General features: G+C 37.9%; 1 protein-coding gene across 4 annotated transcripts in view; it reads right to left on the reverse strand.

Annotated features, from left to right (window-relative positions):
- PEX1 (peroxisomal biogenesis factor 1) overlaps positions 1-17,344 on the reverse strand; it is a 72,361-nt gene that overhangs the window by 32,915 nt on the left and 22,102 nt on the right. For all 4 annotated transcript variants that reach the window (XM_036864413.1, XM_036864411.1, XM_036864410.1 and 1 more), the window contains 9 exons: positions 13,748-13,871; positions 13,413-13,516; positions 12,428-12,510; positions 11,136-11,268; positions 7,179-7,275; positions 5,533-5,703; positions 3,190-3,344; positions 795-984; positions 198-364 (listed from right to left, as the gene is read on the reverse strand). In XM_036864413.1, the coding sequence (XP_036720308.1) occupies positions 198-364; positions 795-984; positions 3,190-3,344; positions 5,533-5,703; positions 7,179-7,275; positions 11,136-11,268; positions 12,428-12,510; positions 13,413-13,516; positions 13,748-13,871 (1,224 nt within the window). The remainder of the gene's footprint in view (positions 1-197; positions 365-794; positions 985-3,189; positions 3,345-5,532; positions 5,704-7,178; positions 7,276-11,135; positions 11,269-12,427; positions 12,511-13,412; positions 13,517-13,747; positions 13,872-17,344) is intronic.

The following is a 17,344-nucleotide window of genomic DNA, read 5'->3' on the forward strand; positions in this document are numbered from 1 at the left end:
CTGGGCAAGGAATACATCAGATACTTTAAAAATCTGTTAGAGTCCCAAAAATAGGACTGGACATTTATTTGGTAACAATAAATACTTGTTGGACCAAATGGAAGCTGGGCAAGCCAACATAAACAGCCAGAACCGATGGATGATTCAGTGGTTCTTCTGGCAGTTGGTAGTGCTTGGTTTGGTTGTTTTTTAAGTACCTTGGCTGGTAACTGGATAGTGTCCACAAGTATCTGCCGAACTTCGTGTAATCCGCCAATCTTATCCCAGCCCAGGTCCCTAGGGTTATGCAGGTTGACATTTCGCAGAGACACAGGAATAAATCCTCGGAGAGCCTTTCGCAAGTCCGATGTTGTTAAAACTAATTCTGTTTAAAAATAAACAAAACTTCTTTTGGTAGCCCTATTTGTATATGAATTTTCAAAACATGCCATCATACAGTTGACCTCTCTTACCCATTTTCCCCTCCCTTACCCCTTCCACTCTAGTAACCACCACTCTGTTCTTTTTATCTACGTGTTTGTTTAGTTTGCTTTGTTCATGTATTTTTTTGTTTTTTTTTATGTTCCACATATGAGTGAAATCATATGTTATTTGTCTTTCTCCGTCTGATTTCACTTAGCCAATCTTAACTCAAAATAAATGCCATCAATTTAGCTGGAAATGCCAATTTTCTACTCAAATAGCTGCTTATTTGAATACTAAAATGGAATATATTTAATTCTTACCTTGCTACAATTACACTTCTCCACGACGGAAAGAAGGGTCCAAATTTTGGTTTTAACAGTAAAACTTACCTTCCCTGGTGGATATACTCTGATGAGAGAGACAAGAATGTATGGCTCGATCCATAAGCACTGTAAAATCTCTAGCCACAAACCCTTCAGTTTCTTTTGCTATACACTGCAGATCAAGATCAGTGAACTTGTTCATATCACAGTCTAGTTTATTTTTTATTACATTATAAAGAATTTCACATCTTTGATCCTAAAGAAAAAAACAAAAAATTCAAATTTATAATTTTACTTAAGTGCAAATTTTTGTACATGTATTTGAGAAATATCAGGTTGCCATAATCTACAGGGACAGAAAGCAGATTGGTGTTTGCTTGCAGATGGAGTGGGGGAGGGATGATTGCAAAGGGGCAGTAGGAAACACATGGGAGGGATGGAAATGTTTGCTACTTTAATTGTGGTGATGGTTTCATGGTATATATATATATATATATATATATATATATATATATATATATGTTAAAACCCATCAAAACCCATCAAACTGTACACTTTAAATAGTGAGTATGTTGTCTTCAATTACACCTTAATAAAGTTGTAAAAAAAAAAAAATCACATTCATAAATGATTGCTCTTTTGTTCTCCAGTAAGATTTTTATTTTGGTTCCTTTAAGGGTTGTTGTTATTCCTATAAAACATAATTCTAAAAACACATTCAATGACCAATACCACTACCATTCTGTTATGCTGAATAACAGGTGTATTTTTATTCTTCAGTAACTGTTTTAATTAGCACAGGGTCTGAATATTTAGAGTAGACGTAAGAATTTTAAACAAGAAGTTAAAATATGCTTGCCTGTCCCAGAACATTCTTTTTGAGCGTGCTGCCACTAAAGCCGTCAGGACTGAAGTCCCCAGAGGAGGTGACAGGCTGTGTGTGCTTGTATATATTTGGTCTTTGTCTTGCTTCTGGCACAGATCTCCTAAAACCCTTAAAATGCCCTAATGATAAGAGTGATAAAGGTGTCTTGACATTAATAACAAACCCCTTTTAGCCACACCTGAGTTTACGTTAATGAGGGGACTTTTGGAAAGCACCTAAGTATGGGCGCTGGCTGCCAGGGGAACCAACCTTGACTAGAGGATTGAAACTTTCAGTCCCACCCCCCTGATTTCCAGGGAGGGGAGAGGCTGAATCGATGACAAGGGCCAGTGTTTTAATCAGTCATGCCTGTGTAACAAAGCTTCCAGAAAAACCCAAAAGGACGGGATTGGAGAGCTCCCAGGTTGGAGAACCAGAACACTTCCACGTGCCACCGGGCCAGGCCCCAAACTCCACAAGGACAGAAGCTCCTTTGTTTCAGACTTCATCCTATGTATCTTTTCATCTGACTGTTGATTTGTACCCTTTAATATTCTTTGTAAGAAACTGGTAATCTAGTGAGTAAACCAGTTTCCCAAGTTCTGTGAGTTGTTCTAGCAAATTAATTGAACCCAAAGAGGGAAGAGTGGGAACCTCTGACTTATCACCAGTCAGAAGCACAGGTAACATTGGCATCTGAATTGGAGGTCTGTCTTGTGGAACTGAGGCCTTAACCTGTGGAATCTGATGCTATCTCTGGGTAGTGTCAGAATTGAGCTGAATTATAGGACACCCACTTGGTGTCCAAAAATTGCTTGATGGTGTGGGGAAAAAAACCCCACATGTTGGAAATGGGTGCCAGAGTCATAGTGGGTACAGAATATTAGTGCTGGTAAAAAAAAAAAAAAAAAAAGTTTAGTCAGTCAAATTTTTAAAAGAAGAAATGCTTAAAAAAAGGTAAATATGTGAGGTGATGGATGTGTTAATTAACTTGATTGTGGTAAAGATTTCACAGTGTACACGTACAGCAAATCATCGTGTTGTACACTTTAAATATATATAATTTTACTTGTCAATTATATCTCACTAAAGCGGAAAAAAAATTCTAATTTCCATAGTGTATTTACAGATGTTACCAATGCGAAATGAAGCAGTTCAGAATTTTTAGGGTTTTTGTTTCTTTTTAAATGGAATAAAAAAGAAAACTTAATAATAAAAAAAAAAAAGAAATGCTGTTTTTTAAAAAGACATTTCCTTGGAAAGCACCCAGTAATATTTCAGATGGTTACAAATGAAAATTGTGCATCTAATAGCAAAACATTCACTGAAGGTTGATTTTTAGTACCCTTAAGATCACTAACATAAGCATTACTTTAAAGCTATAAATCATGAATAAAATTGAAAAATATGTAATTTATATAAAAAGTGACATACGGGAATTCCCTGGCGGTCCAGTGGTTAAGATTACACACTTCCACTGCAGGGGGCATGGGTTCAATCCCTGGTTGGGAAACTAAGATCCTGCATAACACGCAGCACAGCCAAAAAAAAAAAAAAAGGGACATATTTCAATAATCTTCACAAGTAGTATGTTACCTGGTCGGGAGGTTGAATATGCTGGACACACTGAAATATGTGAATTCCTTGAGCAGAAACAAGTAAAGGATGTAGAGAATGTTGAGACTGGCTTGTAGCAATCAGTGCCACCAAACTTCCCATGGAAATAAACTCTTTCACCACATCGTTCAAAGCTAGAATTAAGTAATATAGTGTAAAAGCTTAGTACACAAAAGCATGAAATTTTAAAATCATACACTCGTTAAAAATAATAACCTAGGGCTTCCCTGGTGGCGCAGTGGTTGAGAATCTGCCTGCTAATGCAGGGGACATGGGTTCGAGCCCTGGTCTGGGAAGATCCCACATGCCACGGAGCGGCTGGGCCCGTGAGCCACAACTACTGAGCCTGCGCGTCTGGAGCCTGTGCCCCGCAACGGGAGGGGCCGCGATAGTGAAAGGCCCACGCACCGCGATGAAGAGCGGTCCCCGCACCGCGACGAAGAGTGGCCCCCACTTGCCGCAACTAGAGAAAGCCCTCGCACGAACCGAAGACCCAGCACAGCCAAAAAAAATAAATAAATAAATGAAAATTAAAAAAAAAAAAAAAAATAATAACCTAAACTTGAGCTTTAAGGTGGAGTATGAATGGAATGGCTCCTCTTTACCATTTAAAAGTTAAATCTTCCATTCATTCATCAGTTTATCTACTGAGGACTTAATATTGGCCAGGCTCTACTCAATCTAATGAAGGTATAGGAAGCACTGTAAACTCTGTATACTCAGAACAATGCCTAGTGAGGTTCCTTCTTCTAGATCTTATTAAGTAAATGAAAAGGAGGCTCTGAAGTAAATATTATACAAGGATTGAAATAAATATTATAGAAGGATGGTAACAGAACACAACATGGAAGTTTAAGCAAAGTACAGCTCATATTCCTATGACTTCCTGAACAATCTCTTTCTACCCTAGCTTTTGCAAGGTTTGGCTGGTATGAGGTTAGAACTGAAACAGGCATTAATAACGTATATCTGAGTCCTGACCTAGAAATCTGTAGCATTCCCTTAAACACTAGACTAACAAGCCTTGCAGACGCTACAGGATTCCAAATGTGAGATTAACACCAGTTTACGGTAACCCAAGCCACTGTGGCTGCGTTTTTTTATCTATTTCACCTCTTAAGAACCTCGAGGCAGCCAGCGGAAGGCTGCAAAACCTCCAACCCCCACCCTGGCCCCATCCTCTCCTTGAACTCTAAGCTCCAGGCAAAGGAGTACTGTCTAACACACTGCGATTTCTTCTACCTCTGTACCTTTGTCTGTGGACCACACTTCCTTTGCATCTTCATTAGCCTGAAACTGTTCCATAATAACTTCTACTCCTCCATCAAAACTCGTCTCAGGGGGCTTCCCTGGTGGCACAGTGGCTGAGAATCCTCCGGCCAATGCAGGGGACATGGGTTCGATCCCTGGTCCGGGAAGATCCCACATGCCACAGAGCAACTAAGCCCCATGCGCTACAACTTACTGAACCTGTGCTCTAGAGCCCGCGAGCCACAACTACTGAGTCCGCGTGCCACAACTACTGAAGCCCATGCGCCTAGAGCCCGTGCTCCACAAAGAGAGAAGCCACTGCAATGAGGAGCCTGCGCACTGCAACAAAGAGTAGCCCCCGCTCGCCACAACTAAAGAAAGCCCGTGCGCAGCAACGAAGACCCAAGGCAGCCAAAACAAAACAAAACTCATCTCAGTTATGAACTCCCCCCAAAAGACCCTGATAACTTCCCACACCACCCTCAATTTAGTATATGTGCTATCACACCCTGTACATACTTCTAGGAGAACATATCCTACCTACCTCCTAGTTGTGTCATCCTGGTCAAATTACATAATCTTTGAATTTCCATGTACTCACCTGTAAAACCAGGAGAATATCTGCATGTAGAGTACAAAGCAACCCCTAGCCCCAAAAGGGCAGTCAACACATGGTAGCTATCATTATGACTATCAGTCTTCTGTACTAACATTATATCTGTTTACTTTTATTTCCTCTCCAAGACTCTGAGAATATAGACTGTGCACAGAAATATTTGTCAAATGAACAAAGCAAGAGTAAATCTGTACAATTCAGCAATTTCTAATAAGTGGAGGAGAATGAAAAGGCCCCAAAGACTAATGATGAAGTCGCAGGATTTTCACACTGCTCTGACTCCACTGATTTTGCTAATACAGAGCAACCTTAGAATGCTACCAGAGGCCTCAAAAGCAACACATGACATAGCACATACTCTGCTCTCTAAAGAGAGCAGGTTTACTACGAAGACTGGAAATGCTGTCTGATAAAGGACAAGGGCCTGCAACCAGCGAGTGAACACGGGACGTTACCACGTGCGAGCCTCCGGCTCTGCACAGCCTCGGGACTGTGCTCGTGTTCTGGAAGAGCAGACAGGCCAGCGACGAGATCCAGGTCATCCAACAGGACAACGGAAGGCTGCCGCCACGCCGCCTCTGAGAAAGCCGCCTCTAGGGCTTTCTGTATGTTTTCAAGCCTTCTTCCTTAACACAGAAGATATGAAACGGTTTTATTGTTACTTGAGGGCTGGGAAAGTTCAGGCTGCCCTTGAAAGCATTAGAAAAGCTCAATATTGATTTGACTATGAAAATTCAATCGATACAGTATTTTGTTTTATATATATATATATATATATACCAATCACTAAAATTTGTTAATCACTAACATGGTTTAAATAATACAGCCTCAAAGGACTAAGTACTGAATTTTATAAAACTGAAAAAAGGAATATGCTACTATAATTTCTATACATATGTATTTATTTATCCTTGCCTCATTCCATGGAGAATTTCAGATGGCTTGCAACAAAACAGTAAAATAAAAGCAGGATGTGGGAAAATATAAATGAAAGCAGGGGATCACAAGTCAGATAAAATCAAACACAAAGGTAGCCACCTAGAGATCCTAGAATTGCTATATTTGAATCATTAATTTGGCTTCAATCTTCCTGGTGAATTACAAACTTTTAATTTTCAAAGAACAGAGAACATACCAATTCATAAACCAATGTAAAGAGTTCCTGTTACTTAGTTCTCAAACAAAATTTTCACATGAGGCTTCAAGCAAGACTCTAAAGAGATGGACAATGTCTCTAAAACCACATTTATAGAATATGAAGTAATGGGGTTTCAAAGGCCATTTCTTAGTTTCCTATCATATGCTAGATTAAAAAACAGAATATGACTAGTTGGGACTATATGGTAGTGGTAGCCAAGGGGGGGGAAATTAACTACGCAGTAAAATCTTTCTGATTTTTAAAAAATTGAATAGATAATAATATAAATGTTAAAGACTTTCAAAAGTACAAGCGTACAGCTGACCCAGGAACAACATGGGTTTGAGCTGTGCAAGTCCACTTATATGTGGGTTTTTCCAGCAGTAAATACCACAGTACTGCACCACCCAAGGCTGGCTGAATCTGTGGACACAGAGGGACCACGTACACAGAGGGCTGTGACTCTAAGTTACACAAAGAGCTTTGGTTGCATGGAGGCTGGCACCCCAACACTCACACTGTTCAAGGGTCAGCTGTATGTGATAAATTGTAAGTCTCCTCTTGGCTGTCCCTAGCCACCCACTTTCCCTCTCCTGAGGCAGCCACCCTACGAGTGTCCCAAAGCAAGTCAGAGGGAATCTATACCCATTAGAGTATATTCTAGATACTAACTTTCTCAGAGTGGTGTAAGTTGGAATTTTCAGGAATATAGTCTACAAAGAGTTTTGGCTAGGAAAAAAAAAAAAGGCCTCCATCAAATATGGAGAGTTTTAAAATTTTTATTAGAAACATTAAAAACATTAGAAAGCCAAAGATTTAAAATTTCTAAGTAATTTCAATGACTAAATGACCAACAGAAAAGTTAAAGATTAGATATTTGTACTTATTAGATTAGCAGCATTAAATAGTAACATTTCTTTCTACCAGAAAAAAGATTTATGTAGAGTATTACCATATTCATACCTCGTAAAGCTTTACAGTCAACTATTTCCACATGGGCATCCAATATGTTAAATGCTTCTTTACAGATTGCCTTCGCTAAAGTTGATTTTCCACTCCCCTAGAAAATAATTGCTTAAATTAGAACTCTTAATGTATTCAGTCACAGAAATAGCCTCTGTCACTGTGCTAACCACCAAGATTCAGCCTCATCAATCAAGTATATACTACACAATGTTATATAACAATTACATCTCAATACGGCCAGGGAAAAAAAGAAAATCCACATCCCTGATTATAAAATAACATTTAAAAAATACGAAATAATTGTAAATACTTAGTAGAGGAAGGTCAAAAAAAATCTGTAATCGTCCCACATCACAGAATTAATTACTGTCAACTGTTTTGCTTATCATCCTTCCAGACACACCACACACATTTTATGCAAATTTATGAACATGGGATTACAGTATTCCTGAGGGTTTACAATAAATCATTGTCCTCTTTATCAACAGATATAGAGCTGCATCAGCTCCCTAGTACAATACCACTGTGAGGATGTACTGGACCATAATGTGTTTATCAAGACCCTTCCTGGTGTATATTTATGCTACTCCCACTTTTTAACTATTATAAGTAAAGCTAAAATAAATATCCATACATATATGTTTACTTATTTGTCAGATTATACCTTCAGAATAAATTTCTAGAAGTGTAATTACTACATCAAAAGGTACACATATTTAAATTTTGCTAAACATTGCTATAAGTGCCCCTTAGAAGACTGAACACGGTTAGGTTTTTTTTTGGATTCTGTGTTCATTTTATTTTTTATAACATCTTTATTGGAGTATAATTGCTTTACAATGCTGTGTTAGTTTCTGCTTTATAACAAGTGAATCAGCTATACGTATACATATATCCCCATATCTCCTCGCTCTTGCGTCTCCCTCCCTCACACCCTCCCTATCCCACCCCTCTAGGTGGTCACAAAGCACCGAGCTGATCTCCCTGTGCTATGCGGCTGCTTCCCACTAGCTATCTATTTTACATTTGGTAGTGTATGTCCATGCCACTCTCTCACTTCGTCCCAGCTTACCCTTCCCCCTCCCCATGTCCTCAAGTCCATTCTCTACGTCTGCCACTGTTAGGTTTTTATAATTCTTTTAATATAGGTCTCCTCCCTCAATCTATTACTATTTCTTTCCTTTTTTTTCCCCTAATAAATTTATTTATTTTTGGCTGAGTTGGGTCTTCGTTGCTGCGTGTGGGCCTTCTCTAGTTGCAGCAAGGAGGGGCTACTCTTCGTTGTGGTGCACAGGCTTCTCACTGTGGTGGCTTCTCTTGTTGCGAAGCAGGGGCTCTAGGCGTGCGGGCTTCAGTAGTTGTGCAATGCGGGCTCAGTAGTTGTGGCTCATGGGCTCTAGGGCGCAGACTCAGTAGTTGTGGCGCACGGGCTTAGTTGCTCTGTGGCACATGGGATCTTCCTGGACTAGGGCTTGAACCCGTGTCCCCTGCATTGGCAGGTGGATTCTTAACCACTGTGCCACCAGGGAAGTCCAATCTACTACTATTTCTTACCATTGTTGCTTTGTCTAGCTTTAACACCCCTGCACCAGCTGTAATATTTTGCTTTTCATTACTGTGAACTGGAAAAACAGCCAAGCTTATTGTGCAAAGTCTGAAATTTAGCAGGCATTCAACAATACTACCATCATTATAGTTTACAGAACTGCATTTATATTTAAAGTCACTGGACCCCAAAGAATAAAGAAATTAGGGGTGCTGGGGTGTAGGCCCCACCTGTCACTTTTTGCCTAATCAGAGAGCCTTTTCTCTCACTCAAAGTAATTCACATTTGTATAGCACCTTTCATATATATTATTTCTCTTAAGTGAGGTTAATCCTAAAAGGCAGGGTAAGAAACTGAAAACTGCCTGAGGTCACAGCCAGTAAGTATATAACAAAGGTGGGGCTCAAATTCAGGTCTTCTACTTGCTCTTTCTATTAATCACGCTACCTCTATGTGAGACAGTGGAACTCTGGTTTCTGAATCAATAGGATATTGTTTTTCAAAATAAATATTCTACCATGATGATATATTTTGAAATCTGACACAGGTAATCTAGAAAACATGTAGAGTAGTTGCTGTATTTTACCAGCCTTGCATACCTGGAATAAATCCTACTTGATTGTGGTATATAATTCTTTTAATACATTGGATCTTTTGTTGAGGAGTTTTGCATCTATGTTCATGAGAGATATTAGTCTGTAGTTTTCTTGTAATGCCTCTGTCTGGATTTGTTATTTGGTAATGCTGGCCTCACAGAATGAGTTAGGAAGTATTTCCTCTGCTTCTATCCTCTGAAAGAGACTGTAGAGAATTGGTATAATTTCTTCCTTGAGGGTTTGGTAGAATTCACCAGTGAACCCATCTGGGCCTGGTGCTTTCTGTTTTGGAAAGGTATTAATTACTGATTCAATTTCTTTAATAGATATAGGCCTTTTTATATTGTCCATATCTTCTTGTGTGAGTTCTGGCAGACTGTGTCTTTCAAGGAATTGGTCTATTCATCTAGGTTATCAAATTTTTAGGCATAGAGTTGTTTATTACTATTACTACTTTATTATCCTTATAATGTCCATGGGATCTGTACTGATATCCACTTTTTCATTTCTTATATTAGTAATTTGTATCCTCTTTTTTTTCTTAGCCTGGCTAGAGGCTTATCAATTTTACTGACCTTTTCAAACAACCAGCTTTTGGTTTCACTGATTTTCTCTACTGATTTCCTGTTCTCAATTCATTGATTTCTGCTCTAATTCTTATTATTTCTTTTCTTGTGCTTACATAGGATTTAATTTGTTCTTCTTTTTCTAGCTTCCTAAAGTGGAAACTTAGATTATTGGAGTAGTTGCTATATTTTAAGTAAGAATCAAAAGTGAGCAACTGGGCTAATAAGAGGGAAAAAAAGTTATTATACTAGAGTTAAAAGTGAATAGAAATGAAAAAGCCTTATAATTTTGAATTGAAAAAAAGCACGAAGACTCACAAAGACCACACTGTAGCCCTGGAAAAAATACTGCATTGGTAGAGAATAAAACTGTAAGCCCCTTAAAAGGGCAGGGAACCTCTCGCAAGACTGACAAAGATTAAAACAAGGGAAGATACAAATCACCAATAACAGGAAATGGGACATCACAACAGATTCTGCACCTATTAAAAGCACAGTAAGAGAATGTTACAAACTTTATGCTCATAAATTTGACCAGTTCCTCAAAAACTACAAACTACCAAATGCCTGCCAAAATGAAACAATTAAGGACTTTGAATTTATAAAGAAATCTCTAGGCCCAGATGGTTTCAGTGGAGATTTTACAAAACATTTTAAAGAATTAACATCAATTTTATACAATCTCTTCCAAAAAACAGAACAGGAGGGAACATTTTTCAACTTATTTTACGAGGCCAGTATTACCCTGAGAGCAAATCCAGACAAACGCAGTACAAAAACAGAAAACTATAGGCTAATATTGCTCATGAACTTACATGCAAAAATCCTCAACAGAATATTAGCAAACAGAACCCAGGAATGTGTGGGTTGGCCAAAAAGTTCGTTCGGGTTTTTCCATAAGATATTATGGAAAGAATAATAGACCACGACCAAGTGGGATTTATTACAGATTTGCAAGGCTGGTTGAACATTTGAAAATCAATCAACCTTATTAACACCCTACCAACATCCTAAAAAAGAAAATTCATACAATCATATCAATTGATACAGAAAAAGTGCAGGGAGACCATCACCTTATTCATCACCATGTTCCCAATATCTAACAGCAGGCACTCAAAAATATTAGTGAATGAATGAATGCTTTCCATATCTGGTATCAACAACCCTATATAATAGATGATCAAAACCCAAAGAGAGGAATTAAAAATTGCTAATTAGTGAAAATGAGCACATTTTAACCACATACCTTTCCTCCCGTGAGTAAAAGGGCTCCGTTTCTAAGTCCTGCCACAAGGGCCATCAGCTGCCGAGACAAAGGGCGTCCTAGGAGGCTATGAGTGATGTGCTCCACGGAGGAGACGCCTAAGGAGTTCACTCCTCTGCAAACATGTAAATTGCATGATAAAACACTGAAACAGGGTAAAATCTAGCTATAAAAAATTCTGAAACTTTTCTTCCCAGGCTACTTAATGAGTTAATAAAGAGTAAAATCTTAAAAATGCTCCCTTACTTGAAAGTAAAATGAATTAGTGCCAAATCTGAGTCACAGATTTTAAAACTATTTTTATTACTTTCAAACATGTGCAGTAACTAAAAGTTTTGCCCTAATAGTACTCCTTAAGGAATTTGTCTTACTGCATACAAATATCCCCCTGAAAATGATTTCTGGTTTGTCATCCAACATTATCATAAATGAGTGCTTTTCAAGTGTTAGCATAATTGAAGACTTATTTCCTCTTAACCGTCATTTCTGAAATCCAGTTTCAATCTGTAGATTATACAAATATGAACTTTGACCTACTTCCTAACTCTGCCAGTTTATTTCTGATAATAAATATCATAAATTCCTAAAATTAGTCTGAACCGAAGAGATTTTACTTTATACTTGAATATTATGCCACATTTAAGCATTGTTACTTTATAGTTTAATCCTTTTACTAAAACATTTATAGACTATACTATTGCAGGAAATCAAATCACTACTACTATATCTACTAAAGGCCTCTGTGAAGAATTCTAAGAAGTAATGTTTATGTGAGATTCTTATACTGTATTAAGAGCTAAAGAAATTGAGGAGGTTCTTTTCAGATTTGTTTGTCTTAAAGTTGAGGAAAACACTAATAACCCCAATCAGTACATCAGTAAGACAGTGAAGGAATAACTTAATTTGAAATATTTTTAAACATTCAACTAATGTTTTTGGATTTAACTTTTAAAATTAATTTATTAATTTTAAAGGATTATTGTTTTATTCAAGCATGTATGATCCAGGTCGTATCTAGTTGGCTCTCTTTTCACAAATCAAATCTCAAAGTAAAATTTCTAATAAGTTCCAGACTTTTAGTTATCTAAGAAGAGAAGGCAAATTACTAAGCCAGGTGTGAAAACAGAAACAATCCTTGAAAAAAATATTTACTATTGCATTAGTAAGACTAGTCAATGATATTAACATCTAATTTAACATTTACACATAAAAGCCCTGGCAAAGATAATGTCAAACATGTGTCTAAACATGCTAGTTTGGCCATAACTTCTTACCCCAAGCAGTTCAGCTTTAAAAAAGGAAGCATAAAGTCAATTTCCTCACTGTTTTCTTCTTTTACCATAGGATCCAGAAGGACCTACAGTAGCAAGGAAAAATCAATTTTACATTTCAAAGTTATACCTTTAGCCTGTTTTTCTTGGGTCCCAGGAAACTGAATTGCTGATTCTGTTACACCAGAGAGAAAAGATATATTGTACATGCAAGATTATAACTTAAAATAGCCCTAACAATAATAATTTACTCGTCCAAGGAATATAAATATTTATGGTTAACAAGCAGTAAAGAATGTCATCTTCTTAATAGAGTTTACAGATATATCTTTATTTGCAATTTTGATTTGTGTCACATTTATTTCTTTTCACAATCTTAAATTTGTATCTTCTCTGAATGGTATTCCTTAAATTATATTTCAAAAGTAGACAAATAATGTCTAATTTCAAACCACTGAAATTCTGAATGACTAGAGAATCTTTAATTCTATAAGGACAAGAGTGAATATCTTAACCAAGACATAATATTCTAAAAGGAGCACTTTAAAAATATTTCTGGAAGAAAAGTGATCTGATAATATTTGTGAAGAGTTGAGAAATAAAGAACTGACAAAATAACACGGGTTGTGCAGCAAAACTGCAAATAAAAATATGAATTAAAAAAATTAACCCCCTAAGCTAAGTTTTCATTTATTTCAGTACTAGAAGATTTTAAAATCATGATCCACTTGCTAGTTAACACGATCAATTCTATTCTTAAAACTTAATTGTGTGGAGGCATCAATTTCAAATTTAGGATAAATCAACAATTTGTTTAGATAAGTTAAAGAGATTATAGAATAAAATATTTTAAATCAAGTTATTCCTTACTCTTATCATTCAAGTTTCTAATACACTTTAGGATGCAAGGTAACAGGTAAATTCATACTTTAGAATCAATCACATGTGAAAATATTATTTCATTAAATATTCAATAGTATGTAATTACTTCTATTGTCATCTTCTGTAGCAGATTGGTACTCAACAGAAAAAGAGTTTCTTCTTTCTCCTTTTCCCAAGAATGAACTATATTCAGAGAAAACTCCTTCAACCCTATTAAAAGGAAGGTAATAAATGTAGTTAGTACTGAAGCTGAGATGAAATAACTTAAAATTTAAATTTATTTAAATTTAAACAGAGGCATTCTTTGATACATAAAATCTACTGTTTAATTATCATTATTAGGTTTCCCGTTCATACATATCACAAGTTGGAAAAACAATGAAAAATTTTCTGACTTCTCTAACAGGAAAAATATTGAAATAACAAATAAAATATACTCACCATCTTCCATTTCCAACTTAATATATTCTTCCTTTGATACTATCAGAGGAAGTGTGGTAGTAGTAGACTGCTGTAGCCATGAATAGAACACAGTTTTTATGTCTTCTTCACTTATGTCTTTAGGCTGCCAGAGGAAAGGAAAGAACAGTAATGATATTCTAATACATGAACTTAACCTTAACATTGTTATTTTAACACCTTATCTTGCCAATAAAATGATGTTCATAGGCACAGATTCGGGATTTGACATTACGAGTACAGCACAGCCTGAAGAAACATTTACACAAGTGGCAAAGTTTTAAATGCTCCTTTTCTCTATGCCCAGTGATACACACACCATAATCTAGCTCACGTGATAACCATTCCAGCCCCATTCTCCCTTGCCTCCCTGTACTGTAGAGCAAACTCTACAGTGGGAGAGCAAACTCCTCTACTCCCAGCTTGGAACTGTGTGTGCATGCATGTGGCTGCACTCTGGCCAATGCTTTACAGTCAGCAATCCATGGGAAGGCCTTCTCTTCCTAATTAAAAAGTAGAGAAACCTTGCAAGGAGAAGAATTTTGCTTTGTGCCTTTCCTTCTGCTCCCAAGAATGCAGACGTGATGCCTATTACTACTGCAAATGTCTTGCATCTAAGAGGAAGAGAGGCACAGGCTAAAGATGGCAGAAGAAAAAGACCAAAGGAGCCTAGATCCTTGGTTACATGTTTTAACCCCTTTGAGCTCCTCCAAACTTCTCTGCGCATGAGAAGAATAAACGTTTTATATGTTAGTGCCACTTTCTTTCTTTTTTTCTGTTAAGATGGCCGATGCACTCAACAAGTAGAGTGTTAATAAATTGTTCAAAAGGTAGTAAGAAATTCTGAGAAAAACACTGCTAATTTTTGATGCTTTTAGATTAACATTATTAAGTTTTAAAAATCTATTTGAAATTAAAAAGGGAATAACAAAAATTCATATATGAAAGATAATTAATATTGCCTAGGAAAATAAACCTCTATTCCACCATTTCTCAACTGGTCCATTTCTGTTATCTCTCTTCATTCAGAGTCAAGCTTAGATTCACTGATTAAGCTCAGTTGAGAATATGCTTACCACCAAAAGCAAGCTAAACTAAGAAAAGGCATCATTTTCCCATTCTTAAAAATCACAGAAATAGTCAGTTACTTCTTTGAATATTATTGGGCAATGGGATTAAAGACCTAAAGGAAGTCATAAAATGAAAATGAAAACTATTTAAAATCAAAACTTTTAGGATCTGAAAGCAACTCATAGTTCCTCTAGAATCAAACATCCTTCAGTGGTTGAGAATCCGCTTGCCAATGCAGAGGACAGGGGTTCGAGCCCTGGTCTGGGAAGATCCCACATGCCGCGGAGCAACTAGGCCCGTGAGCCACAACTACTGAGCCTGCGTGTCTGGAGCCTGTGCTCCGCAACAAGAGAGGCCGTGACAGTGAGAGGCCTGCGCACCGCGATGAAGAGTGGCCCCCGCTTGCCGCAACTAGAGAAAGCCCTCGCACAGAAATGAAGACCCAACACAGCCAAAAATAAATAAATAAATAAATAATAAAAATAAAGGAATTCCTTAAAAAAAAAAAAAAGCGTATGTCACTTTATAAAAAAAAATTTTTTAAAAATCCTTAAGTCCTAAGTGATATGATCAGCCCAGAGAGACCTTCCAAGGTCATAAAGCTTCCACTAAAGTATGCAACTCAGGACAGGAAAGAAATTCAGTAGTAATATTCCATTCCTGACACCAGAAAAAAACAAAAAAACAAAAAAACAATGAGCAGTGGCTAATTATTTTCGTACATAAGACCTAAATTTTGAAAAAAATACCAAGATCGATAACCGAGGTAAAAGCAGAGCTCCTGTAAACTTAAAAAAGAAAATTTAAAAAAAGTCAAGAGCCATGGAAGTTCCCTGTTCCAAAGACTTTTATAATATGGTCTACATGTTTAAAGATTTCTTAAGAATATCAAGGTAATATATATAGAAAGCAAAATATCTGACTTTGAAAATCCTGGAGTTATCAAGACAATGTTAAATTTCCTTCACATATTTTTAAAAAAGATACTGAGCAACTAGACAGAGACAATATGGTGGAGTAGAAGGACTTGAGCTCACCTTCCTCTCAAGGAAACACCCATATCACAACTGTTATATAACCATCTAGAAAAAAGACTCAAACCTACCAAAAAAGATATCTATACCCAAAGACAAAGAAGAAGCCACAACGAGATGGTACGAGGGGTGCTTTTGCAATATACTCAAATCCTATACCCACTGGGTAGGCGAGCCACAAATTGGAAAATAATTATATTGCAGAGGTTCTCCCACAGGAGAGAGAGTTCTGAGCCCCACATCAGGCTGCCCAGCCTGGGGGTCTGGCATTGGGAGGAGGAGCCACCAGAGTACTTGGCTTTGAAGGCCAGTGGGGCTTAAGTGCAGGAGCTCCACAGGACTGGGGGAAACAGAGACTCTACTCTTGGAGGGTGCACACAAGGTTTCACATGCACTGGGACCCAGGGCAAAACAGTGACGCCATGGGAACCTGGGCCAGACCTACCTGCGGGTCTCAGAGAGTTTCCTGGGGAGGTGGGGGGTTGGCTGTGGCTCACTTTGGGGGCAAGGACACTGGTGGCAGAGGCCCCAGGGAATATTCATGGCATGAGCTCTCCCAGAGGTCACCTTTTGGCACTGAGACCTGGCCTCACCCAACAGCCTGCAGGCTCCAGTGCTGGGACACCTCAGGCCAAACAACCAACAGGGTGGGAACCCAGCCCCACCCATGAGCAGAGAGGCCGCCTAAAGTCTTCCTGAGCCCACAGCCATCTCTAAACACACCTCTTGACACAGCCCTGCCCACTAGAGGGACAAAAATCCAGCTACACCCACCAGGGGGCAGGCACTAGTCCCTCCCACCAGGAAGCCTGCAGAAGCCCGTGGACCAACCTCACCCACCAGGGGGCAGACATCAGAAACAAGAAGAACTACAATCCTGTAGCCTGAGGAACAGAGACCATAAACACAGAAAATTAGAAAATATGACACAGCAGAGAAACCTGTTCCAGACAAAGCAAAAAGATAAAACCCCAGAAGAACAACTAAGTGAAGTGGAGATAGGCACTATACCTGAAAAAGAATTCAGAGTAATGATAGTAAAGATGATCCAAAATCTCGAAAAAAGAATAGAGGCACAGACTGAGAGGGTACAAGTAATGATTAACAAAGAGCTAGAAGCTTGAAAAAACAAATAGATGTACAATACAATAACTGAAATGAAAAATACACTAGAAAGAATCAATAGCAGAATAAATGAGGCAGAAGAATGAACAAGTGAGCTGGAAGACAGATTGGAGGAAGTCACTGCCTCGGAGCAGAATAAAGAAAAAAGAATGAAGAGAAATGAGGACAGTCTAAGGACCTCTGGGACAATATTAAAAGCACCAACATTCACATTATAGGGGTCCCAGAAGGAGAAGAGAGAAAGGGCCTGAGAAAATATTTGAAGAGATAAAAGCTGAAAACTTCCTTAACTAATGGGAAAGGAAACACTCACTCAAGTCCACAAAGCACAGAGTCCCAGGCAGAATAA

This window comes from Balaenoptera musculus, chromosome 9 (genome assembly GCF_009873245.2).
Source record: "Balaenoptera musculus isolate JJ_BM4_2016_0621 chromosome 9, mBalMus1.pri.v3, whole genome shotgun sequence".
Lineage (NCBI taxonomy): Eukaryota > Metazoa > Chordata > Mammalia > Artiodactyla > Balaenopteridae > Balaenoptera > Balaenoptera musculus.